The 25,623-nt window shown below is 40.1% G+C and overlaps 1 protein-coding gene across 1 annotated transcript in view; it reads right to left on the reverse strand.

The window, feature by feature from the left end:
• The window catches only part of ARHGAP8 (Rho GTPase activating protein 8), a 62,452-nt gene that overhangs the window by 11,359 nt on the left and 25,470 nt on the right, over positions 1 to 25,623 (reverse strand). Inside the window, exons 4-9 of the mRNA XM_050323317.1 lie at positions 25,498 to 25,585; positions 22,771 to 22,902; positions 21,192 to 21,278; positions 17,262 to 17,360; positions 16,049 to 16,159; positions 11,659 to 11,732 (exon numbers count right to left, since the gene is read on the reverse strand). Of these exons, the coding sequence (XP_050179274.1) occupies positions 11,659 to 11,732; positions 16,049 to 16,159; positions 17,262 to 17,360; positions 21,192 to 21,278; positions 22,771 to 22,902; positions 25,498 to 25,585 (591 nt within the window). The remainder of the gene's footprint in view (positions 1 to 11,658; positions 11,733 to 16,048; positions 16,160 to 17,261; positions 17,361 to 21,191; positions 21,279 to 22,770; positions 22,903 to 25,497; positions 25,586 to 25,623) is intronic.

Here is a 25,623-nt window from a genome sequence, read left to right on the forward strand (position 1 = left end):
CATCCAGTCAAGGATCTCATTCAGACCACAGCTTTCAAGGCATGTAATTTATCTGAATTGCTGTGCAAAACAGGATGGGGATAAGAACTTCTCCTTTTCTTGAGACTTGTGGTATTTCTTTCTTTCGAGCTTGGTTAAGTCCTCATTTCCCTCGTTCCCCCTCTCCAGTTTGTGCTGTTCCTCACACCCAGCAGATAACACAATTTCACTCACATGTGGTCAGAACTGGAGATTCCTACTGGAAGCAGAGTGATCTAAAATATCAGCCTGTGCTGGTTTGACAAAACATCAAATTGCTGCAGTTTGGAGAAGGTTGGCAGCCCACCCACTGCCTTGGGAGACTGCTGGACCTTTCTTTATGCGAGTGAGGAAGATCAGATCGACCTCTTAATTTGCCCATGCTTCTCTTTCAGCAGATAAGTAGCCAGATTGAAGCCAGTGTTTGTGTATTCTAACTGAAGTACACATGGATCTGTTTGCATGAGCAAGAATCTTTATGGTGTTCTAGAAAAATTAAGTCATACGTTAACGAAGGATAATCAGTCATTCTTGTGAACTCACCCAGGTTGCAGGTGTATTTTCTTCACAAAAAATTAATAATTAAATTTCTTTGAGTTAAATTAACAGAAAATTCTTTAATGAACCCATTAATTACAGACCAGAATTTAATATTATGTACATGAATTTATAGAATACTAGAAGAGTTGATAATGTGCCATATTAAAATACATTTTCATAGCCAAGTTTCAGAGACTTCTGCCAAAAACCCAAGCACTTGAAAGTGCTCTACTTGAAAGTGCTCCACAGACTAGATTTAGTCTCAGCTGGAGTTCAGCTGATTACAGCTCCTTGTTACTTCCTAGGAATATGTGGCCTTGCCTGTTAAAATCAGGCTGAACACTAAACCTTTAGCCATGCACTCCGTTCTGGAAGGAGGATGACATCTCAAACTGCAACATCCAAGAGGGACATGTGTGGTTACTAAAGGAACCAAATGGACAATAACCATGATGTATTTGACCCCTTGCTCTATCCTCCATCAGGTTGTGTTTCAGCTGAGTAAAGGTTTAGCAAATAACATCACTGCAGTAAAACTGTTCTGTCAGATTTAGAGTGCAACCTGCCTAAAGACAGTTTTGGAAGTGGCAGCTGTGAACTGCTCGTTGAGGCACTGCCCTCAGCAAAGAAGAAATACAATAATTTCCTGAGAATTTGTGGAATTTTACGCTGCCTGTCAGTGGACGAGAGGTTTTCTGTGGAAACGAGTCTTTCAGAAAATAGACATCATAAATGCCTGCAATTTGGTTTGCAGGAATTGGTTTGATAGTTAATGTTTTTATCTGATGTGAATCTTGCTGTAAGGACTACAGTGCAATAAATATCAATTCTTAACATGTTTATGCCTTTATTGGCTAAGCTTTCAAGAGTCTAATTAAAGACATTAATCTGTGGCACAGACAACAGCTGTACTTGTCTGGCCCTGCATCCCATCAGTGTTACTGTGGTGGCACATAACATCCAGCTGTTCCTGGATATGTTTTTGGAGGGGGGAAAGCAACTTTTATCCTCATCTGCAGAAGTCTGGGATACAGGCACTATCCCTGCTTCTCCCAGAATCCATTTATCAGGTCAGCTGAAACTGGATCAATATGCAGCAATTTGTCTGATCACAGGTGGCAACGAGCCAACCACCAAAGTAGAATATCCCCGGTCCTTCCGACGTTTGTGGGCAACCCAACCAAATGACAGGACACTAATTAAATGTAAGTAAGTGCACTTCTTAGGGAAAAGAAAAAGCTATATTCTGCTTCCAAAGCAAAAGAACCGCAACAGCAAGAATGTCACATATTTTCTTTGTGTGTGTGTAAAAAATGCTTAGACCAGATAATAAGATATTACAGCAATTTTTAAATAGTCAACAGCAATTATGCTCTTAAAGGAGGAAAACAATAAACCTGGGTACAGTGACAGGTCTTTTTGCACTATATTTTTCTGACTTCTGTGGGCAAAATTTCTGTTTCCTTATTTCTGTGATGCGTATGAACTTCTGTGATGCACATGAGCAAAAGACACTTTTTTTTTTAGAAGTCTGTGTTTCTGTTAATTGCTCCCAGTGCTTTCTATGTTTGAGCTGGACAGGGCAAGGCTCCCTAAAAACACGATTAGAATTATGGTCTTCCTCAACCTGAACAGCATTAGCACATGGTCTCATAATAAGGGATGAGAAGGAAGAAAGGGACCTAAAGCCTCTCGTTGGTTATTCACTGTGATGGAAAAGTAAACAGTCTTATACACAGTCAGGAAACACCTTCTCCAACCCTGATTCTTTTCAGCCACTAGTTCTTGAAACTACCAGAACTGAGCTAACACAAGGTGCACACACTAAAATAAAATTAATCACTTTGTCTTCTTCTTGCAGAGAAAACATGTGTCAGAGCCACCAGAGTTACAGGATGAGGGAACAAAATTGGCTGAAGGCAATCCTGGGCATTACAGCTCAAAGCACCCATTTTTGCCCTTTCAAGGAATAATTTTGAAATACAGTCTATTTAATTTTTGTTAGCAGCATTCTTTGACCAAACCCGGTTTACAGCATGGCTCCTGTCAGCTGGCTCTGTAAAAAGAATTTGTTTTTTTTTCTTTGTGTGTGTACAGGTTGAGCTATTTTGCCATGAATGGTATGGTAAAACCTTCCATAGGGAATAGCCACCCTGGAGCAGCAGTGCCTGCCAGAACACTGTGAGGGGGTGACAGACAAGAGCAGATGTGATAAACACACACCTGCACGTCACTCACCATTCCATCAACGCTGCAGAGCCCCTGCTGAGATCTCAGAATCACAGAACATTCTCAGCTGGAGGAGACCCACAAGGAACATAGAGCCCAACTCGTCAGTGAATGGCCCATACAGGGATTAATGACTCAGCACAAACTCCTCCCTGTCCCTTCCCCCAAAAATATAGATACATATAGAGATCCACGGGCTTTTGCTACCCTGCACTAAACTCTCCAGACCGAAAAGAGTGGAATTTTATCCTAAATATTAAGTGCTATGTGGAAAAACAGTATGTGAGTAGTGAAGGAGCCATCTGTGCTCAATGAAAAGGGATGCTGCGATTGAGAACTTAACTGAGTAATTATTGAAATGTCAGTAATCACAAATGAAAACAGGCAGGCACTTCATTCCACATTGAAATATGATGGCTTTTACTACAGCAGACAAAATTTCACAGTGCCATGACACAACTGTGTCACACTCTGCATTAATAAACTGTTGCTAAAAATACTTAACCCCCCTTCTATCCCCTCCCCAATCAGTTGTCCCACGGGAAAGACACAGAAAATCAAAACTGATAAAGATAAATTAAAGCAACACATGCTGTCACATTGCTGCAACTTGTCAGAGAAAGAGCGACGAGAAAATTACATTCTTTTTCTTTCAATCATCCTTGATTTGAGGGTTGCTGGCATCAAAAACCTTTGTTAATTTGTCTGCTTTCAGAAGAGAAATGGCAAAGAGTGAGCATCTGAATTCCTTCTGTCCCAAATTCAGTTTGGAAATGTTTCTTTAGACTGGGGTCCTGCCAAGTCTTAGGAAGTGTCCATCCTGATTTGGAAGTGGTTTTCATTCTCATTAATACAACCAATTTAGACATCTTCTTGCAGATGACCTAATTGTAGTAAGATTCATTTTTAAAAATTAGAACTGATTTATTTCGAATAGAAGGGCTGCAGAGTTTCTATCTCTGAAATGCCCAAAGCAGCATTAACTTCTACGCTTCAGACAAATTTGAGATTTCTTTTTTTTCCAGCTGGAACACAGCACAGGTTTGAGGAGGAGGTCACACAGCCTTCCTTTCCCTGGTACTCTGTGCAGTGAATACAGAACAGGTGAGTGTGATGCCTGCAGTTTGCAGAGGTGATTTGCACTGCAGAAAGCGCACAGCAGATCGAGGGCAGAGGGGAAGGGAAGGGACACTTCCAGCCCTACTGAACATCTGAGCAGCAGCAGCAGCAAGGATGGACAGCTGTGAATCCTCCTCAGAATCCACAGTGCATTGGTGTCCTTGCAGTTTCAAACAGCACAGCCTCCAGCCTTAGAATTTATGAATGAATATTCTCAGTTTACACTTGGCACCTCTGAAAATAATTTATTTACAATGCCTGAGCACCAGAAACAGAAACTGTGCTTATTACAAGGCTCATTTTTACTCGATGGCACACAAACCGGTCTTGGGATTTATCTCATCTCCATGAACCCCAGGTAAAAACATTCCCATGGAAACAAAAGAGCCAAGAACTCGGAAATATTCCTGTGGCCAATGTCAAGCTTTCCCAATGTTGCATTTTTAAAAGATATTTGATTGATTGCAAGAAGCTGAGGCCAGGAGGCAAAGCTGCAGCAATCCAAATGGATTCAGGATGCATAACCATCCATCTCTACCCCTTCTGACTATCACCACCAGGATGTATTCATTCACATTAAAAAATGGAACCAAAACTTCCTCCATCAGCAAGATTTGTTGTGATTCATGGAAGGGATGAAGAGGAAAGATTAATCACTGCTTACCACTGCTTCTGCTATTGAACAGATAAAGGACAGCTTTAGTTGTCATTATAATCATACAATAGGACATTTATTACTTTATCACTGAACTCCTATAGCAGGGTTATTACCATTTCATTTGGAAGTCTTAGTCATCACCCAGGACTCTCCTGTGGTACCAGGAGACAACACAGAACAAAAACTTTGTGCTGCAAAGCACTTCCAGTCAACAAAATTGGTGAGGTAAAAGAGAAAGACTGGGCCACGGGGGCTACTGTGAGATAATTTTCCTACAGGGGACAGTTATTTTTTCTGCTTTACAATTCTCTGGTGTGATTCCTTCACTGTAAGTTTATTGTTCCATCACTTCCAAGCTGCTGCTGATGTCACATGAGCTCTTTAGCAATCAGTTCTCTGTGAAATTTTGCTGTAGCACTTTCATTATATGGCCTCTCTATAGAATGCAAATGTTATCAAATCTCAGAAATTTTAGTGCTAATCACAGCAGGTTAGCTTTGGGTTTAATTTTTTTTTTTAAACATGAACAAGCATGTTGTTTATACCTTTGGGGATACTCTCTCAAACATAAAATACACTAAAAATAATAATCCTATCCATATATTTAAAAAAAACCAAAACAACAAAAAACCAAACAGAACAAAGGACAGTGTAATAATGTTTGAGATAGGCTTGAGCAACACCCCTGCCCTTTGTAACCTGTGTGACATCTTCACACAAGTCTGAACAGTGCAGTTCATTACACACATTGAATCAAATAAAAATTCCCTTAAAAGCTGGTGATCTGATCTCCACGTGTTGGGGGGTTTGCAAACAAAATATGAATTTTGCCATGCAGTTTTATCCTCCATTACTTATATCCCTGGCTACTAAAACAGTTGCTCAGAAGGGACAGTCTCAGTTCAGCACCAAATAGATTGTGAGGACATGTGGGGACATATTAACCAGAGAAAGAAAATTACCACCCTGTGGCTAAGCTGGACTTAGGGAAAATGGCCTGTGAGCAAAACAACAAGATCTTTCCCACCAAAGGAATGACACCAGGTTAGAAACACTTATGAATTGTTCTGACAAGAGAGTGGATATTTAATTAGGCAATACAATTTCTCAGGGCATACTAGAGATAAGGTAGTAAACACACAGAAAAATCTGATTTAGTGCAAGTACAAGTCAAGCCTTACATTTATAAATAGGGGACTGGACAGGTTGAGGGTTTGAGGCTGTGCATAGGAAAGAAGAACCTCCTCTGGTTTGCTGGTTACTGTGAAGATCAAGTCACAAATGTTAAACTGTTAAGCTGTTAAACCTCTTTGGCCTGACTAAATCATTGGCTGGGTTCAGGATGATACCACCCCTTTCTTTCTGAAATTAAGAGCACTTCTCTGATTTGGTCCACAAGATGAAGCTTGAGTTTTAGTCTGAATGAGCTGATGATTTTCTCAGAAAGAACTCATTTTAGGAAAGTAATTCTTCACTGTGAAGGTTAGAAGAAACCAAAATTAGGCATTTTTAAAATTCAGCATTAAAAACATTTTTCACTCTAAAATGGAGCCAGAGTGAAAGTGGCAAAATGGCTAAGTTTTATTCCCTTTTGAAAAAATAGCATGAAAATTAGAGAAATTAAGAAACTTGGATATATTGTGGTTTTTTAACTGTGTCTGAGGCATCAGCCATAATAGACCTTGTTTCTAAAATACAAAACAATGTTAATTTGCTTTTGGGGATGAGGCAGTGCTTGCTGCTGCCAGAGCCCCCTCATGAACTGGGTACAAGAAGGGGAGTTTTGGCTCATTTGTGCAGGTGACAGTGACTCCCCACCAGGAGGAACTTCTGCAAACAGTGTTGTCTGAAACTGAGACACAAAATTTAAACGCCAAGGAGGAAGAATGTGACGCCAAGCAAACTGTCCAAGGGACTGGGGTCATTAGGTTAAGAAGAAGGGTGGGTGAACCAGGAGTCTTTTGGAGAGATACTCCCAGTTGTCCCACTACGATTTGGGTGATATGGTTTCGTGGTTTAGGGGTTACAGTAGTGGTGCTGAGTTGATGGTTGGACTGGATGATCTTAAAGGTCTCTTCTAACTCTAGTGGTTCTGTGATTCTGTAACTTTAGGGGCTGAAAGGTTCCTTAGCCTGGTACTCACTGCTGCAGGCTGCTGCCTGCTCTGGGTGTCAGCACAGCTCCTGCACCAGAGCTGCTCAAGAGAGAGGAGCCCAAACAGTGCAGAGTGGATATCAGAGGGTCTCTGTTGTTTCAAGAACTCCTAACCCTGTTGATGAAGCATGATTTTGCAGGAGCTTTTGTGATACCACAGTTTCAGAAGCAGACTTCAGGTAAAAAGATATGAAAATGCAGCAATGGGAAGAAAGTCACCAGGAGCGAAAACCAACCCCACTCCCTGCTAACTCTGCAAGGTTGGAAGCTCTGCCAAAATCAAATGGAACAGGGTAATGACAGTGAGTGTTTGTCACTTCCAGAGGATGAACTGAAGTTTTCACCGTGCTCACAGCCACGTCTGGAGTGCAAAGAACGCTGCCAGTCACCCTCCGGGGTTGTCAGCACAGGGACCGGCACAAGTGAGATATTCCAGATTTAGGGAAAGAATTAAAATCGTAGCAGACAGCAGGTACAACAGATACCTGCACACTTACAATCCTAAGTGCAAAAAAATGCATGTCTGTCACCTACTGCTTAACAGCCCTGGCATGGCAGGTACTTGGCTTGCAAGCATCATCTGGCTGGGAACGTCACAAACCACTCTACCTGACAAGGCATCTCCCTTTAGACATCTGGTTTGTGGAAATCTCTTTATGACAGGGAACATGACAGCTCTGAGCAAACCTGGGCTTGGCTGGGAAATATCAGCATTGACAGGACTTTCCTTCCTGGGGACTGTCGTGGTTTTGCCCACCAGCCCATCCCTGGGGCTGAGGATGGTTTTGTCCAGGTGATTTCCGGACAAAAAAACCAATCAAAAAGTTCAGTGACGCCTTTGCTAATTACATCTTTAAGAAAACGGAAGAGAAGGTTGTGGCGCAGTTGAAATTAAGAACAGCAGCCATGTAGAAGGGTAGCGGGCCCGAGGAGGGCCAAGGCCTCCTCCTCCCCCGGCTTGGGCCGGGGTGGGGGGGTAGGTGTAGTACTGCAAGCCTCCCTTCTCTCTTGTGAGAGAGTGAAGAAAAAAAAAAGGTTTAAAAGACGAACTGCTTAGATGAGAAACCGCTGCAGAAGAATTCCAGCCATGAGATAACAGAATTTTCAAGGTCAAAGCTGCAGTCACAGAAGAGAGAAGAAAAGTTCGAAGGGGGGAGAGCTGCTTTTTCTCCTTTTCGCTCTCCCTCCCTTCAGCAGGGTAAAGACTGAAAAATAAAATCCCTGCCACCTGTAGAAGTTTGTTGGGGTGAAGAGACCCCCCATGCGGCTCACAGAGGAGCTTGTGGATGCACCAGAGATTTGTAACTTTAACAGAGAGAAAGCCTTATGCTGGAGTAAAAGCGGCTCAGATGAGGCAGAATCCTGTTGAAGATTTATGACCCTGAGGGGGATGACGACCTACGCTGGAACAGAGAAACGGTTCGGGTAGGGATGTTGGGATCCATGTGTGGGATCCGTGCTGTTGGTGTTAAAGATTTGTGACCCTGAGAGAACCTACGCTGGAGCAGAAAAACGGCTCGGGTAGGGATGTTGAAGATTTATGACCCTGAGGGGAATGAGAGGACCTACTCTGGAGCAGAAAATGGCTCAGGTGGGATATTGGGATCCGAGCAAGGGATCCAAACTAGACCCATGCCGAGAAGTCAATCAAGGACTGTTCTCCCATGGGGAGGGACCTCCATAGGGAAACAGGGGTGAACTCTTAAACCATTATCCCCTGTAACCCTGTGGAAGAAGATCCATAGTAAGCAAGTGTCCCCTTGCAAGCCTATGGAAGGAAACCCTTCAGGACCTGGGTAACCCCCAGCCTTCGGTTTTAACCCAGGAGGGGGGTAGACCCAGCCCTGGAGGTCAACACAGAATGAGAGAGAGATAAAGAAGTTCCAGCTGCAACGAAAGTGCTGCAGAGTTACTGGAGAGAGAGAGAGAGCTGGAATTCCGAGAATGGAAAAGGACTGCTTCTCCTCCTTAGACTGATATAAAGAGAGGTGGAGGGAGAAGTATCTTCTGTAAATACATAATACCTTTTACTTAAGTAAAATTATTGTAAATATAATTCTTTAGTTTTAGTTTGTTAATAATAAATACTCATACTTTTTTTCAATTCAGTCTCTTTTTGTCTGCATAAACCTTCTCTCAACTAATAGTAATTGTATGGGAGGTATAAAAGTAAATTGAACCAGGGCAAAACCACGACAGGACACAGAAGGACTGAGAGGTGGGGAAAAATCAGAGAGTCCAGTCGGCAAGTGCATGGGCTAGACTGTGCACTGGAGCCAATGACTTCTGCAGATGCACAAAGCAGGACTTGTTCACAAATCTCATCACATCAGAGTCCGTTCCTCACAAACTGTGCTGATATTACTGACACCGAAAAGATGAAATTTTAGCCAAAAAGAACCAAAGTTTGAAGAAAACCCAAGGATGATTCCTGCTTTCAGAGTAATAAACGTTTCAGCCAGGAGAAATTCTACAGTGACAAAGTTCGGACAACCTTCCTTTTTTTTTTTTTTTTTGTCATAACCATGAGAGGTAAAACTTGCTTTTTTCCCTCTGTACTGCACATTTGGCTTTGCTGCTTCAGAAAACTGTGGATTCTGGACTCGGATACCATTGAGAGGGAAGAGTATGAGATTGGTGCAACAGTGATCAGACAAAACATCCAGAAATAACACAAGCAAGACATGGAAAAGGTTTTGTTTCAAATTAATGTAAGAATTACCAGTTACTGGTCACTAACACACTACAGTGATGGCCATAAACCTCCTATTTCTTTAAAACCTTTAAATAAGCCCAAGAAAGCACCAGATATGCAAAGCCTTCCTCCTATGCACAGGCTTAAGATTAAAATAATTAACATTTTAGTGACTATATTTTCACTCAATTCCTAAATAATAACAGCTGTGAGAAGTAACAATGTTAGTGCACATTCATCCTCATTTTAGCTCTCTTGACTCCTGTGATTAGTGAGGAAGAGGTATTTGCCTATTAAGATAAGCTAAATATATGTAAGGATGATTGTTTCATAACAATTTAAACCACAAAAAAAAGTCTGCCTTTCATCTGCAGATGGGGCATGCACTGATATACCACACAAGCTCTAATTATCCACTTAGGATTATAATTACAGGGATTGTCTCAGGCTGCCACTCACTCGCCTTCAAGACTCTTAGTGCTGAACTGTTTACATCCCCTGTATTCAGCCACAATACTGGATACCAGCTACACCTGCAAAGCTTTCATCATTAGCACCAGTGTGGAAACAGCACATCCAAACAGTTTGATGGGTTTGTGTGGAAATCCCGAGTTTGGACCACAGGCACTTCAATAAAGTCTACTAGGGGCTCTCCACCTACTGCAGATCAGCTGATACCTTGAATAGCAGAACTGGCCCCACTCCAGTCCTTGGCTGCTGCAGGTATTTTGAAGATAAATCAGCAATTTCTGTAGGTACTGAGGGCAAGACACAATGTCTATCTATTCTGTCCTCAATTAAATCCACATTTTCTTGTACCGATGTAAACAAAGCCAGGATTTCCCTTCAAAAGAAGCAATAAAGCTGAGAAAAGCTGATTTTTCTTGCCTGTCCCCTTTTGTCCTCACAAATGTGAAGCCTGCTCAGTACAGGCTTTTCAGAGGTTTGTAATTTCTCACTTCAGGTTCAAATAAGCTCAAACTCGGAGCAAACCCTGGTGGCAACAGTTAAAGTGAACAGAGATCCTCACATACTCTTTGAACACTGAAAGCAAAATTTACTTTGCTCAGGAGGACAGATGAAGGATGAAAATCAAGAATTAGGAATATTGTGGAAAACAGGTTTCTGTATTTTTCTACAGAAGACTACAACTCAAAATTTATATTTTATATTATTTGTGTGTTGTCAATACAAATAGCTCTTTAAATGAGGAAAATTTCAGATAAAACTCGTCGAACAGCAATATAGGGATCTGAGCCTCGGTTTTGTCTTAAAAACAATGCTGATGCTCAAAATTAATTCAAACATTTACCTAACTTAATGGCATATTAAATGCCAGTGATGTTTCCTTTTTGATTTTTCTTCACTTGACACACCTATTAAAAATTCACACCCTTCTTTCAGGGATCTTAGGAATCATTCCCAGTTCTAGCACTGTGTAGTGTTGTGCCATTTATGCTCTGTTTCTGCTCTGTCAACCCTAAGATAACCTCAGTGGTACAGCCAAAATCCACCCTCTCTTTGCCCTGTACCTGAAGGTGATAGAGGGAACTCAGATTTGGATGCTTCCATTTTAAATAAGGGTATTTTTGTAATCTATATCTCCATATAACGTAACTACAGATATGAATTGTAGCCAAAGGGTCTGTAAATGTCAGCAAAAATATTTTTTCTAAGTGAGTTTTTAGGGCTACTGGTTCTAGAAAAATAGAACTCACTGGGTTTTTTTGGACATTCTACTTAACCACAACACTATTATATGGGTTTACCACATATATTTCAAGACATCTCCTCAGATTTGCTATTCCCTAATTAATCTTAAGGATTATTATAAATAATATTTTATTTATATAAGTAAACAATATATTTATATTATTTTATACGTATTATATACTATATAACAAATTAAAATAAATAAGAATAAATAAAATACATAAATAAAATAAATCAATTAAAGTATTTTGGTTTTATTTGGTTTTGGTTTTGTTTTGTTTTCTTATTTGTTTTGGTTGTTTGGGGTTTTTGTTGTTGTTTTTTGCTTTTTCAGAGTGAGGCAACAATCTGATAATAATTATTTCCTATCCATCAAAGCTCTCAAGACAGTGCACAATTACCAGTCAACTTTTCAGGATATAAACATATCCTGTGTAGTTGTAATTGTTGCTGAACCAGACACTGAGTGTTATATAGTTTCACACTTGCTCTGAAAGACAGAACTCACCTTTAGTTTTGACACAGAACTCACCTTTACTTTTCAGGTAGGATATGGTTTCCTTCATTACTGGGGGGATTAGTTCACCTTTGTTTTTGTCCTTGATACTGTTGGGGGAAAAATAATAAAGAAAAAAAGAAAAAGTAACAGCCTTTAAGTGGCATTTATAGACAAAGAGTCAAAAGTAAGACATAAGACAGAACAGCCCGAGCAAAAAACAGGGAGAAATCTGAGAGCATACATTAAATTTCACAAATTAAGGAGCCTGTACCCAAGACAAGAGTCCTTCACAACTAACTTTATCCCTACTGGAGACTGGATTTGGTTGGATGCTGTTGGAATGGGGTTTCAAGGCAGCTTAAAGGCAGAGGAGCAAGGAGTTTGCAGCAAATGCCTTCCAGTAAGTCCTGATCAAGGGATGCTGCAAGTTTAGGAGCCTTTTATCATGCAGATTTTTCTTTGTCATTTGGCTCTTTTTAAGCCCCAGTGTATGTATAATTAAAAGGATATTGTACTATTTATTTTGAAGGCAAAGCGGGGCAGTGAGATTATTAACGCCTTGAATGATTTCCATGAAATGAGATTTCTTTCTCTTTCGTGAGTGAACAGTTGAGGCAAAAAATATGAACATGGCATTTTCTTGATCTAGACAGCACAGAAAATTCTGTAATTATCTTCCTCATTTAAAAAAAAAAGTCTTTGGCAGCCTAGAAGTATAACAAGAGTATCTACTGAGTCTTATGCTACACTTTATAGTAATCAGCAACAACATAAAGGACCAGTCGTAGATTTTAAAGTAGCCTTAGTACATATTTATGTAGACAATGTTAAATATAAGAAGTCTGCTGCAGAAACATAGAACAAGTGACTCTACAGTCCACTAATAACTTAGTCTTGCTAATAAACCAGAGGAGGAGGGAAGTTCCAGAGGTTCTTTGCATAGCATGCAAAGTTGAAATCCCGTGTGAAATTATGTCTCTCAGTAAGAGACTAAATAAGAAAAAGGGCTGAGAGGTGAGGTCACTACTGGGGTCAGTGTTTGGGATACCAGTGAGGAAGAACCTCTGCAGGAAATCAAGGTAAGGGGAAAAAACCTCACATTAATTTTAGCTTTTCTAATAGGGGAGTTTTAATACACTCCTTGTGTGTCAAATAATTTTATTTCATGTATTCATATCAGGATCCTAAATATTTAGGGCGGCTTTTATTAAAATTAGTCAAAAGCCTAATTGACTGAAATGGGAACATCATCAAGACTTTAATGTGCTTGGGAGCTGTTACATCTTTATTATTGACAATTTAAGCTCATGGAACTCATTCTCAGCCTCTCCAAAGTTGCACTGATTGTGTTTGCTTTCTTACAGCTCCTCACTCCAGAGGCACCGAATAGCAACACAGCAGCTTTTTATAAACGTTCTCTAATTATTATTGTTACCCATAAATGTGTTTCCCATTTCAGTGTATAAATAGCAAACTGATTATTTACAGCACTGGCTCCCGCTGAGCACTAGTTTATCTGTCAGAGAGGTGAGACAAACAACTGGCCTATAATTTGTAATAATAAAACCTACACACAACTTTTCTTTTTCTTCTAGGAAAAAAAGGTGCTGTTTTTGCACTTCTAACATTTTCTACAGAATTCCCTTTAAGGCAAGGTTCTGTTCCCAGTACAATGAAGGGAGTTCTCAAGATAAGTGGCATTTTAAAGTGGAGTAGGATATTCACATGACAGTCACATGCAAAGGTTTGTTCTGTTTCTGCAGCTCTGGGGTGAGCTGGGGTGTGTATTTTCAGAGTATGTCAGACACAGAGTTCACTTTACTGGACCTGAGGTGACAGAAAAAATTGCAGGGATGTTAGTGCAGGTATTGTAAACCAGACCAGCTTGGAGGTCAATGAAATTACACCTCCAGCCTCTCTCTGTGGATCCTGTCAGGCAGTCTGTTTGTCTCCTGCCTTGGCCAGGAGGGTGAGATGAGCAGCTCTGCCTTGTGATGGACAACACAAACTGACACTGGGGGTCGGGTGCTGCTGTGGGAGATTTGAAATGAGAGACATCTTACTCTCATCTCTTCTTCTTTCTGCTGAAGTGAGGAGCAGAACAGAGTATTTCAGTGCATGGTACAGCTGCTGTAACTGATTCCTATTGCAGCAACACCAGATCCAAGAGGTCTGTTCTGGCACACAGAGAATGAGTTCTGCTCACTACAGCATCCATGATTAGTTACTGCAGCACGTTACACACCCAGTGACTCATTGCTAGACAGCAGACAGTTGCCACACAAGGCCTTCACACATTGTTCTCAAGTGTCATTAAGTATTCTTGGCTGATAATCTTTCTCTCTCTTTGCTTTCCCTCTCCCTTTCATTTTTTCCCTGCTGAGACATGCAGAGGTTTGCTTTAGAATGCATCCTTCCTCCCTGGGCACACATGCCCAGCATGCACAAGCAGAAAGATCATGGCCCAAAGGAAGGCACCCTGAAATGTTTATGATAACCATTCAACAAGCAGTAGCTGGACAGCTGTGGCAATTTTGTACATTTTCTCTGCCCCCTCTCCCCATCCGTGGCACAGGTGGAACGTCATTTTGTCATTACAGTCCACAGAGGTGACAAGAGGAGAGGAAATTAACAAAACCAATTCATTCCTCAAGATGAAAGTTGATACCTTATCCTTTTTTTCAGATTTTAGAAGCTCCCAAAACATTCCATTCCTACCCCACCACTAATTTTACCTTTCTTCACAAACACAGTCGAAATTCACTCCTTTATTTCTGATTTAGAACTTACAGGGGATTTGCTTATTTGTAATAACATTAAGTGGTGATGAGTCAATCTAGACAAGGGTGGGCAAACAGGAGGAACTGATATTCCCCTGTACATCCATTTTGGGTACTCAAGTGCTGTGAATTGGACCCACACACGGAGAGCATCTGTTTGTCAGTGCCTCTGTCCCCAGTGCTGGAACTCTCTGGAACAAAAATGATAGTAAGGCCTTGCTTGGTGTTTCCCCACCCCCAGATAAGCCCTTTCTGAAGTAGTCACCCTTTTTATACTTCAGGAAAGCCAAGGCAAGCAGCGAGTACACAATTTACTGATGGTAACACAGCTGGAAAGGGGCAGGGCAAGGAAGGGCAGCCACCACACCCTCACCATGTGCAGCCCAGGAAAATACCCTGTTTACTTGCTTGGGCACAGCCAGAGAAATAAAGCAGGACTAGCAGATGGTAGGAGTGACACACAATATGCTGTCTGGTGGCCAAAGCCTGTGAGAAGGTCAGGAGAGCTGCTTGAGCCATCAGGCCAGGCTGGAGGCAGGGAACAAAGCGTGTCCTGGTGCCTGAAAACAGTCCTGGCTTTACTAATGTGGTGGCATAAAACATTGTCCTTCCTAATGACCCAGTGGAACCCACCTAAAAGGTAGTCTGTGGCTTAGGGAGGTGATTTAGCCACATTTCAAGTGTTAGGCTGAACTCTAAAGAGGTATTGTGAAAGTTCATGTCGTAGTAGCTCTCACACAATACATATTGATTGTACTAATTCCAGGCCTTCCAGAAAGGACTAAGGCTTAACATTCAAGCAGAGGGAACTTACATCTCACTTACAGCTGAATCATTAGAACCAGAAAAGTAGACTGGGGGTGGGAGGAGATTTGACAAAAGTCCATTTACCAGACAGCGTAAATTGCGTTCGCTGAATGTGAACAACATTCTTCAGCTGTTTTTTGAGGAGGATGCCACAGAAAGATGACAGAAGTGGCCGTGGGTAGGAAGCTAGAAGGTTTCATGGGCTTTTCTTGTGTGTTGTTTTTTACCAAAATTGAATCTTGCAAGTACTATTGCCATCCCATTCCTCGTGTAAAGTAAATAATTTTTTATACCACATACAGTGCTGTAATCTACACAAACAGCTGTCAGGGCATTTCTGGGAGAGAGTGATTTTATTCATTCCATCAAACTCTGATCAGAACAATCTGCGAGCAACAAAACAACAATGTATAAAGGCTCAAGCATCCATCTGAGCTTTACACAGCCATTGTGGAGCCTGAAGCTTTGTTTTGGCTTTGCTATCCATCATCTAAATATCTCCAAAACACTTCCATGCTGCCAGCATCCACCAGCAACATATTAGCTCGGGGCTCTGGCATGTATGGCAAAACATTGCCCACTGGGAAAAAAGTTGTGTACTGACTACCACTAAGAAAATGGAAACCTGAAGATCAGGCAGGTCACTGGGACTGTGAGACCTGTCCTGAATTTGTAAAATGTATTGTCTGCCCTCATAGTTTTGTGGTTTTCCAGAGAGAATGAGAAACTAAACATATAACGAACAACTTATTTGCAGGCAGTCTGTCTGGTGAACCTGCACATTACAAAGCTGTAGGGTACAAAAATCTCATATTTTTTGAAATCTCCCGGCTTACTATTGCAGGCTGACTCCAAATTGCTGGGTAGGTAGAGGTGGTCGTGGTGGAGGAATCTTAACCACAGGTGGCAGTTTTCCCTTCTGTTTCCTCCGAAGATTTTCATCATGTCTGCAAAAAAAAAACCAAAATAAATTAGGGTTTCATTGTTTTTCTGTGTAGCACGAAAGACAGACCGTGTATATGAACAGCTGTAAGTGTTGCTCATGATGCTGATCTCCTGACAATAGTGTATATTCTGCAGGTCTTGCAGAACTTGCATTTAATTTCAGCATGAGGAAATTTTTAAGTACTATTTGTGGCAGAATACTTAAGCACAGCATAGAAGAGCTCTTTTGCTTCAGCCAGTGGAGCATAGCAATGAATATGTCCAAAAAATAGGAACAGACCATAATTTAAGAGCAAAATTCAAACCTATTTGCTACTCAAAACACAGCTCTCTTTTCTTTGGCAACTATGCAATCCAGTTTATAACCTTAGAGCTGTAAGGTGTTTTCTGTTATTCCATATTTACACAGAAGATGTGTAAAAACCCACCAGGCATCAGTATGAGTTGTAATCAAAGCTTCCAGTTCCTTTCATTCAGCAGTGACATAAAATCACTTCCTGTCAGCACATCAAAGCATTTCCATGTACAGCACCGTGTTGGGAAGATGTTATTGACACCAGTACTGGCACTTGACAAGCACAGCCCTCTGCATTTCTTTCCTTTTTCTCTCCCACCCTCCACTCCAGTAATCCTCCCTAACTCACAAGATATAAAAATAATGGAACCACTGACAACAGATACGTCCATGAAGTTTAAAACCAATCAACACTTTGCTGACTGGGAACTCTCTTAATGAAAGGAAGTCACTTAATCTGCTACAATATGCAAGGAAAGAGGTCAGGATTACAGCTCTGCCCAAGGAAATTACACGATACTCATAAGCAGTAACAACACGTGGGTTGGTTTTGCTTACACTCACACAGAAGTTGCAATTATATTAAGGAAATGCTCCACAACTGAGATATTCCAGACCTGTAGAAAACCTGATGCACTTCAGAACGTGTTTGATGCCAATGCAGCTTTCAGAATTTACCCAACCAAGCACAAACAGGTAAATTTGACTTTTAATCACTGAAAAAAATAGGTTCTGCTCAGAATACAGTGAGCAGGATGCACCTCTACCTGAGGAAAAGTGAGGCAATGTGGATTAAATTTGCCACGTACCGGATGACTTCCTGAGGGATATTTAGCTGGTCGTATTTGAGATGTTCTGCCAGGTCACTTAAATAGTTCAAATAGGTGACCTTCTTCCCAAACTTATGGCTAAAAAAAAAAAAAAAATTGAGAAAAAAATCACATAGTAGTGTAAAAATCAGCATGGGAGGAACATTTACAAAGGGTTTAGTTTCTATTACAAAAATGTAAGTGCTGATGCAACTCAAAATTAGACTGTAATTGAAGCAGCAGGAGACGTAAGATGTGTTTCATTTCATATGATCAAACATATACAGTGCATGCCTGAGAGTCTGATTTGAATAAAAATAACTGCCTTCCATCTGAATGTTTTTTGATTTGCATAGATATGAAAAACATTGCTTTAAAAGCCACTGAAAACCAGGTTTCACACAGCATTAGAAAGCTCACTAAAAGCACTGTTAGCTTTGGAGAAAACGTTACACAGGCAGCAGAACAGCATGTTTGTATTGTTTAGGTATTCTATCCTAAAGACAAAATGGGGGCTGTAGAAAATAAATTATAAATCAACTATAAAGCAACAGGCAATACTTTTCAAAGCACTGATAGTGCTGGTGCATCAGCTTTATCCATTTCGAAAGGGCTGGATAACTTCTAGGAAACACCATGAATGACACGATTTTTCTCTGAGCTGTACAAAACAGACTTCCAAATTTGAAGTATCTCTAGTTAGGTCTTGAGTCAGAGCCAGAATACAGGACTGTGCAGGTTGAGGTGTTCAGACAAGGGTCAGTGACACGTTTATACACATGGTCTGAAATAATGCAATACTTTCCCATGACACCAAGCATCTTGTACTGTAATGAAGTGCCAAGAAAAACAGCAGGTGTTGATGACAAAAAGTGGACTTTGCTGCACCTTACTTCCAGAGGAAAATTGGAGAAAAACGCTGGTGTGACTGAGTTTATCCCTGGATTGTCCAATCCACATACACACGCTCCCTCTAGTGGGAGATGGCACAAACATCAGCCACTTCATTAAATTTTAGATTAAAACTGAAACGAGCTAAATTTTGCTAAAAGTAAAGCAGTTTTGGGACACTGAAGAGTATCAGTCTGTGCATGCACAACTTCAGTGCTCTCTAGAGTGTCTTTGATCCAAAACAGCCTGGACTTCCAACATCTTACCCAAGCCACGGGCTAGCACAGAACTTTGTATTTAATCACCTCTGGTAATGCAGGACAGGTCACAGAACCCCGAATTTGTAATTAGGAATTAGTGCTGTTCCTTAAAAATGCCACATCAACACCACCAACTAAAGTGCAGTATTTTGATAGCAGGTGGGTGGTTTCTGTGAGCTCACACATAGGAATGTGTTGGTTTGCCATTTGGGAAAAATAAACTTCACTTAACACTTAACCTTCTTTCTGATTTCTTTTGGGCCTGGAAAGAAGATCAGTTAATCTCAGGAGATTTAAAAATGTCACGTATTTAAATTTTCTTAAATCCTTTCAGATAAAAGAATGCTAAAATAGTTACAACATTTGTCCTTCACTCTAATAATTCTGTTATTTGTCCAGTTGTTATCAAACACATTAAAACATCATGTAAAAGTACTTAGGCCATGGGCTAACAGGTACCAAACATACTAACAGACCCCTGAAAAATAAATACATACTTCTTCATAATGAAATTTATTTTACATCTGTTATTTTTATTGGCAACACTATCTACAAATGAGTCTGGGCTTTAATTCAGCAAAGGTAGGAAACAGAAGGTGTAGAGGGTTTTTCTCCCTTGCTTTTGTGGACTGGATTAATACTGCCACTTAAATTAAAAGCATGATTCATCTTAGCCAAGGTAAGATTAATCTAAACTGGAAGGAAAAGGTACTGTGAACAAATTTGAAATTGTACTAAATTAACAATGTTAATAAGTATTAGTCTTCAACGAGAGTATAATTTAGGGAGATTGTACATGGGCCCTTTCACACTTAATTTTAAAATTATATCCTTATATTTTCCCTTACTTGACAAACCCAAAGTAGAGTCAACCCAAAAAGCAAAATGTATGTGGACATTCAGCTATTAAGACATTTTAAGGAATAAAGAGGTTTTTCCTAAGCTTCAGGTAATTCCTGCTTTCTGGCTTACAGACCATTTCAGAGTCTCATAATTCCAATCAGTTTGTCAGGGCCAGTGTACAAACAGCTTTGTTGCTGTTGGTTACAGATTTTAAACACAGAGAGTGTTACTAAATTAGACTCAAAAGAAGTATCCAGGTACACAGTGGTAAAAGTGTAAATGTCAGTACAAACAAAAACAACCAATCCTGATGAAAATAGAGTATTCAGAAGGTCAAGATGATGTTGCTGCATCTGACAAGCCCTGCTTTGAATTGTTTATGCCAGATGGGCTTAAGCTTATCAGGATCACCCTTCTTCACATTCAAAGCAAACAAAGATTTAATTGCCAGTGTATTGTATTTTCCAGGAAAAAAGGTATTTCACTTATTTACACAGACATAGTAAGATCCAGGGGAAATGAGTGTTTGGAAAAGGTACTTGTAAACTTTTATTCTGTAAGAAATAGTGACCAATTATTGCTTTAAGTCAAATATCACAATGAGTGCATTAATATGCACTGGATGAAAATCGTCAGTGTCCCAAAACCCCTTGCCTGGAGCTATTCCCAAGAAACTCTTGGCTGCCTCTGAGAAAGAAGTTGGTTCACCTGAGTATCGTAATATCCATCAAGAATTATTGTTTGATTGTTGGGGCTGGCTGTTGATTTTTTGCTCTTTTTTGTTTGGCTGGTTTTGTTGTTTGGTTGGGTTTGTTTGGGTTTGTTTTCTAGAAAGCTCTCCATACCCATCCTAAAGCAAATCAGCAAGAAACAAACCAACCAAAAATCCACCCCCTTTCCTGAGCCACCATCAGGTCCTGGGCATCCTGTTTCTGTCCACTTTTCTCATCATTGCACTATATGTCCTGCTTCACTGACATTTATTTTACTGCTAGTTAAAATACAGATCTATAATCAGTCTTCTTGTTTCAAGAACAGCATATTCTGGAGTGATTTTTAGCTGTAATTACATTTCTTATTTTCACATGCCTCTTACATATTCCAGTCTGCCTAAAAGTTAAACTTCCCTTCTCTAATTAATTAGCTCTCTACCAGTCAGAAAGTGAATCAATGGCAAGTTGCTGTAGTGGATGTTTTTGGTTGGTTCATTATGGCTTCTCAAGATCAGCTGTTTCCATCCTCCAGCCCTGAGGACATTCATAGTATAATCTGCAAAATGCCAGAATTACTTGGAAAGTCACAGAAATTCAGGAGCAGAAGCTGAGCAAGCCCAGCCATCCTTGCACTTATCAGTATCTGCCCACTGGTGGCGGTTCCTTGTACGTAGCACCAACTTTTACCACGCAAAGGAAAAGAACACACAGTAAATTACATCAGCTTCACCTTTATATCCTCCATTCCAAATTCTTACGGGCACTTCAGGGCTTACCCATTAACTTTGAACACACAGTTCTATCATCACTATTCATCTCCCCAATCCAGCTCCCCCTGAAGGTTAACCATTCATTATCCACTTTACTGCATCACCCAGTAACTCCAATCACATCCCCACTTCCATTATGGGAAGTGCTGTCAAACAGGACAAAAAAGTCGTTCGTGGTCCACAGAATAACTATTTTTTAAAGTGATATTTACTTTAACATACCAGTAAAACTGCTAAGAATTAAGACTCCCTTTTCTTAGAAAGAAAAGAACTCTACCCTCTTTTTCACACCCGAGCTTAAGCTCACCTTACCCATTAATTCCAGACAGTTTAAATGGGTATTGTGCTGTTACCTGACATATTTTACCTCAAGCCTTTTCAAAAGCAACTTATTAGAGAACAAACCATCCTTGAACTAAATGGGAATAATGTGTTCAATAAACTGCCAAGTACCTTATAAGAGGTTTAAAGATATTCCACAGGATTTTTATGAAGTTGGTTGGATGTACAACATAGAGTGCTTTAAGGTTTTTCTTATACCTGGGAAAAGAAAATGAAATTGTTAGAAGAATGTTGAATACCACAGACGGTAGAACTGAATAGCTACTACTGAATGGAAGGTATTATTACAGGAACATTACACAGCATTCTTTTCAAATACATTCAAAAGACCTAATTCAGAAGAAATGGAATGTAAAATGAAAAAAAAAACCAAAAACAACCCACACACGATTTTGAAAAATGGTCAGCTTTGACAATAGGCCAAGTTAACACTACTGTGTTCCTAAGCAGTGTCTGCTGTCTCATAGATTTAATATCAGGGGGACAGAAAGGAAATTAGGCAATTTGAAAAAAAATACTGATAAGAGAATGAGGAGTCTATTAAAAAAATTCATGATGTAAAAATCACTTCCTTTCATATCCCTTTATTTTCTGCTTACAGGAGTTTCATGTTGAAGAAAAATTCTAAATTTTCAGATGTGGAATTTACACCTAATTTTTTAATTTTACCACTAATTTTGGCCTATTTTGCTAGCAATTACTAAAGGTGAAACCAAGTGCTACTTGTTTGATATTGCATGGTCCCTCTTTGTGTGAAACAAACCCTTCCTTCCTTATGCTTTGCTTGATTCTACAGTGTCACTTCATGATACATAACCAATGGATTCTAGTAGGCCAAAATGGAAACCAGGCTGCACACAAAGACTCTGCTCTTATTCAATGTTATTGCAAAACAAAATTGAGAAATGCATAGTGAAATGTATAAATTGCTGCCTATTACTCTGCCAGGTTTGCTTTGTGCTCCTCCCAAGAGTCAATGCTCCTTGTTAGAAAACAGCGATCGGGGAAAACTGTGATGGTTTTCTAAGGAAACTCCTAAGGAAAAACCAGGTTATGCTAAGAGGGGGAAAAGGGACCAACTCAAGAATTACGGGTTTTCCTTTTGGATTTTAACTGGGCCCTGTGAGTGAAAAAAAGCACTGTATTCACAAAGCCACTGCCACACACAAGCAAATAACTACTCTGTGCACTGGCACTGTGGACAAGGACCCAAAATCCACAATGAAAACCGACTGGTAAAACCCTGAGTTGCTTTACTGAAGTTCCCCTTTGAAGTTTGTTTCATACCTTGGGGTGAGGGGCATAATCTGCTCACTGTGTGGAAGTTTATGTTCTTCATAGTTTCCTAGATTACAATTAAATGTCCAAAAGACTTTACTGAGCCTCTGCTGCAAACCTTCAAAGATCTATTCTTTTGAAACTATTTGTGTTGAACATTTGCTTTCAATGCAAGCTAATTATGTTGTCCTTTGTGCTCTCCTCTGCCCACCCTTTCCTTTGAACCCAGCAGTCTGAAAGGAGCTATTTTTGTGTTTGTTTTCCAACAGCACTGACATCATCATAAGAACCTGCAATAGCAAAATGAGCTCAGTCAGCTATGGGTGGGTCAGGACAGATCCAGTTCCCTCATGGAAGTTAGTTACAGACATCACACAATCCTAAGAGTAAACCAAATATTCTGGAGCCATACTTCCTGTCAAACTCCTTGTAGGCTGTTTGCAACCATTTCAGAGATGGTTTATTCAGACTCTTCAGGCCATAGTGGAAGTAGACAACCGTATAATCATTCTCTACATACTGGTCCAGGGTATACTTTAAGTACCTGAGGAGAAAGATAACAGTGTAGTTTTAAGACAATTTACGGGAGGAGATCTTTGAAGTGGTAACTGTGCTGTTTTTGCACTGTGATTGCAAATTCATATTTGCTTCGAGGTATTCGACAAGTTCATCTTGCTCTAGTGGCAATATGGCCAATAATTCCACATCATTGCAACGCCTGAAATTGTAAAGAATGTGTTTATTTACAAAAACGGTGGTGCTCATGAATCACTTAAGGATGAAGACAATACGGGACTGTGTTTGCCAAGAAATTTTTGAAGAGATGCATTTTAACTAACGGCAACTTCTATTTTGCTTTTTTCTGGTCTTTGTGAAGTCCTTCCTTTGAGACAAAGCAAACAATGCCGTTTTGCCTTCTCCAAACAAGAAAGAACACATCTTAGGTTTTCCTCTTAATTTAAAACTTTTAAAATCCTTGAAAAATCCATTACCCCAAACTACTGCCAATTACAACCTGTTACTGTAAACTGCTTTTCTTGACTGTATTTGACTTTCCCATGCTTGCATTGTGGTGCCTGCATTCATAGATCATTTCCCTTGAAACTAATTTGAAGAACTACACTACTTATCCCCTCTTGAAATAATACTGCACGTTTCATAAGCAGATTTCTGTGTGTTCATTCTTTTATGGTACAATTTTAGATGCTTTTCTCTTCCCTTTCTCCTACAATTAAGAGCACAGGATGGCCTATTACACAGCTCAGTGATTCAAATCAAGCCATGATGGAGCAGTGCAATCTGGCCTCGTGTCTTGCTGTGTCAGATTTCAACTTTCTCATGTTATTTTCAATGCTCTCTTCTTATTCTGCAACAGAGCCCTTAATTGTATGTAAGCAATTTTTATTCAATAAAGCAGACAGTTCCATGTGCCATTTATTAGGCTGGGACTGTCTGGAGGGCCACTTTGACCGTCCACCTTGGCATGGAAAAGCCCATAACTTCACTTCTGACCCTCCCAAAGCCTCATTTATCTGCTTATTCCCTCAGTATATTGTAAATCTTAGATTGCCAGTATCCTGGGACAAGGATTGTCACTGCAATTAATATAATGCTGTTTTGATCCCTGACTTAAGCATTAAAATGGTGTTGTAGTGGAAGAAGTAGTAGTGACAGTCATTCAAGACTTTTTTTTTTTTTTAAAAGAATTTGAAATTAAAATATAGCTAAAGAGATACTGTTACATACAGAGTGCCTGGTGTTTTATTTTGCAGCATGTAAATTCCTTGTCACATTGCATCCAGACAGCCTGTACTTTTAAAAATAACCGAGAGTGTTTTGTGGGCATATAATAACCAGTATTTTTCTACAGTCAATTACCTGTTCCAAGGCTGTAACAGAATTGCAGGGCCATTACAAAGGCTTTACCAAATCAATTCTTTAAGTGATTTCATCACAAAATACCTACCAATCGGGGCCTACTCTGCAGCTTTTCCTCAGAATTCGACACCTGAGTCTAACTACCTAAAAGCAGATCACTTGATAGCTGTGTTGCTGCCTCCACATTCAGACACCTGCCTTCAGTTCTTTTAGCACTGACTTTCCAAGGGAACTGGATGTGGGCTCAGATACAGGAAAACACGTAAGTCTTCAGGTCCAGAAGACTCCAAGGGCTGGAAACCTGAGTTTCATCAAGGCTTCTCCTCACAGAGCTAAGGAGGAGATTCCCAGATTTGGTAGAAACATGGTTTGTCCCACTCCCTTCTTTGGCATTTCCTCCTAATGACTGCTCCTCTGTGTGAGGAGGTGACTGGTGGGGCTCTCCCTCCTCCCTGGCAATAACACTCCTTTGGTGCTCTCAAAACCATTTCTTAAGTAACCTCTGTTATAATCCCTCTCCCTTTCTGAGAAGTTGAGGCAAAAGCATTTCTGTCTTTTCCAATGGTGGTGGGTAGTGACATTTGAAACATTTTGGCAAAGGAGGTTGTACAAGAACTCCAAGCAGGTTTAAAATGCTTAGTAAGGACAGGAGTCTCATGACAGAACAGATCTTGTAGTGACAAACTACAAGGCAGAAACAGCAAGTTTGTAAGGAGGAATGCTGTAAAGTTACCTATTCCCAACCTCTTTTAACACAAAAGATCCAAAGTGAAATACATGCAAAAGTGTTAAGCATAGTATACTGAATGAAATGGAGACATTTTTATAAAATAGAAAACCCACTGAATGCAAATAACTACACAGTGCTCTTCCTGAGTGATTTAGGAGATAAAAGATAGCAAATTAAGGCAAACACAACTCTTCATGAGAACATATGTACACAGCACTAAAATACCAGAATTTCACTTTCATTGGTCCTCATCATGAATTTTTTTTTTAATATGATAAGAATTCTTTAATAAAATCAAGACAATAAGTAATTTCAGTACAGCGAATGGCTTCTTCCAGTCAAGGCAACTGATAGGGTCATCATTATCTCATTCACTTAACACTAACACTAATAGGTCTTACATCCTTTTTTAAATTTCACTCCTTGCCTCTTGCTTCTCCTCCTTGAAATCTCATTGCCCTGGAAACAAGCTGATAGAATTTTTCATATCAAGTGTAAAGGAGTCCATGCAGGAGATTAAAAGAAACTTACTCCAGCAACCTGGTGTGGTTGAGCTGATGGGAGGGGGGCATGCGGCAGCAACTGAAGGTGATCACCTTCCTTCCAGAGCTGTCATCACCTGGGGGACAAAACAGGTAATAGAGACAACTCATTTTC

Source organism: Myiozetetes cayanensis, unplaced genomic scaffold, assembly GCF_022539395.1.
Source record: "Myiozetetes cayanensis isolate MyiCay16 unplaced genomic scaffold, myiCay2020 scf3, whole genome shotgun sequence".
Taxonomy (NCBI): Eukaryota; Metazoa; Chordata; class Aves; order Passeriformes; family Tyrannidae; genus Myiozetetes; species Myiozetetes cayanensis.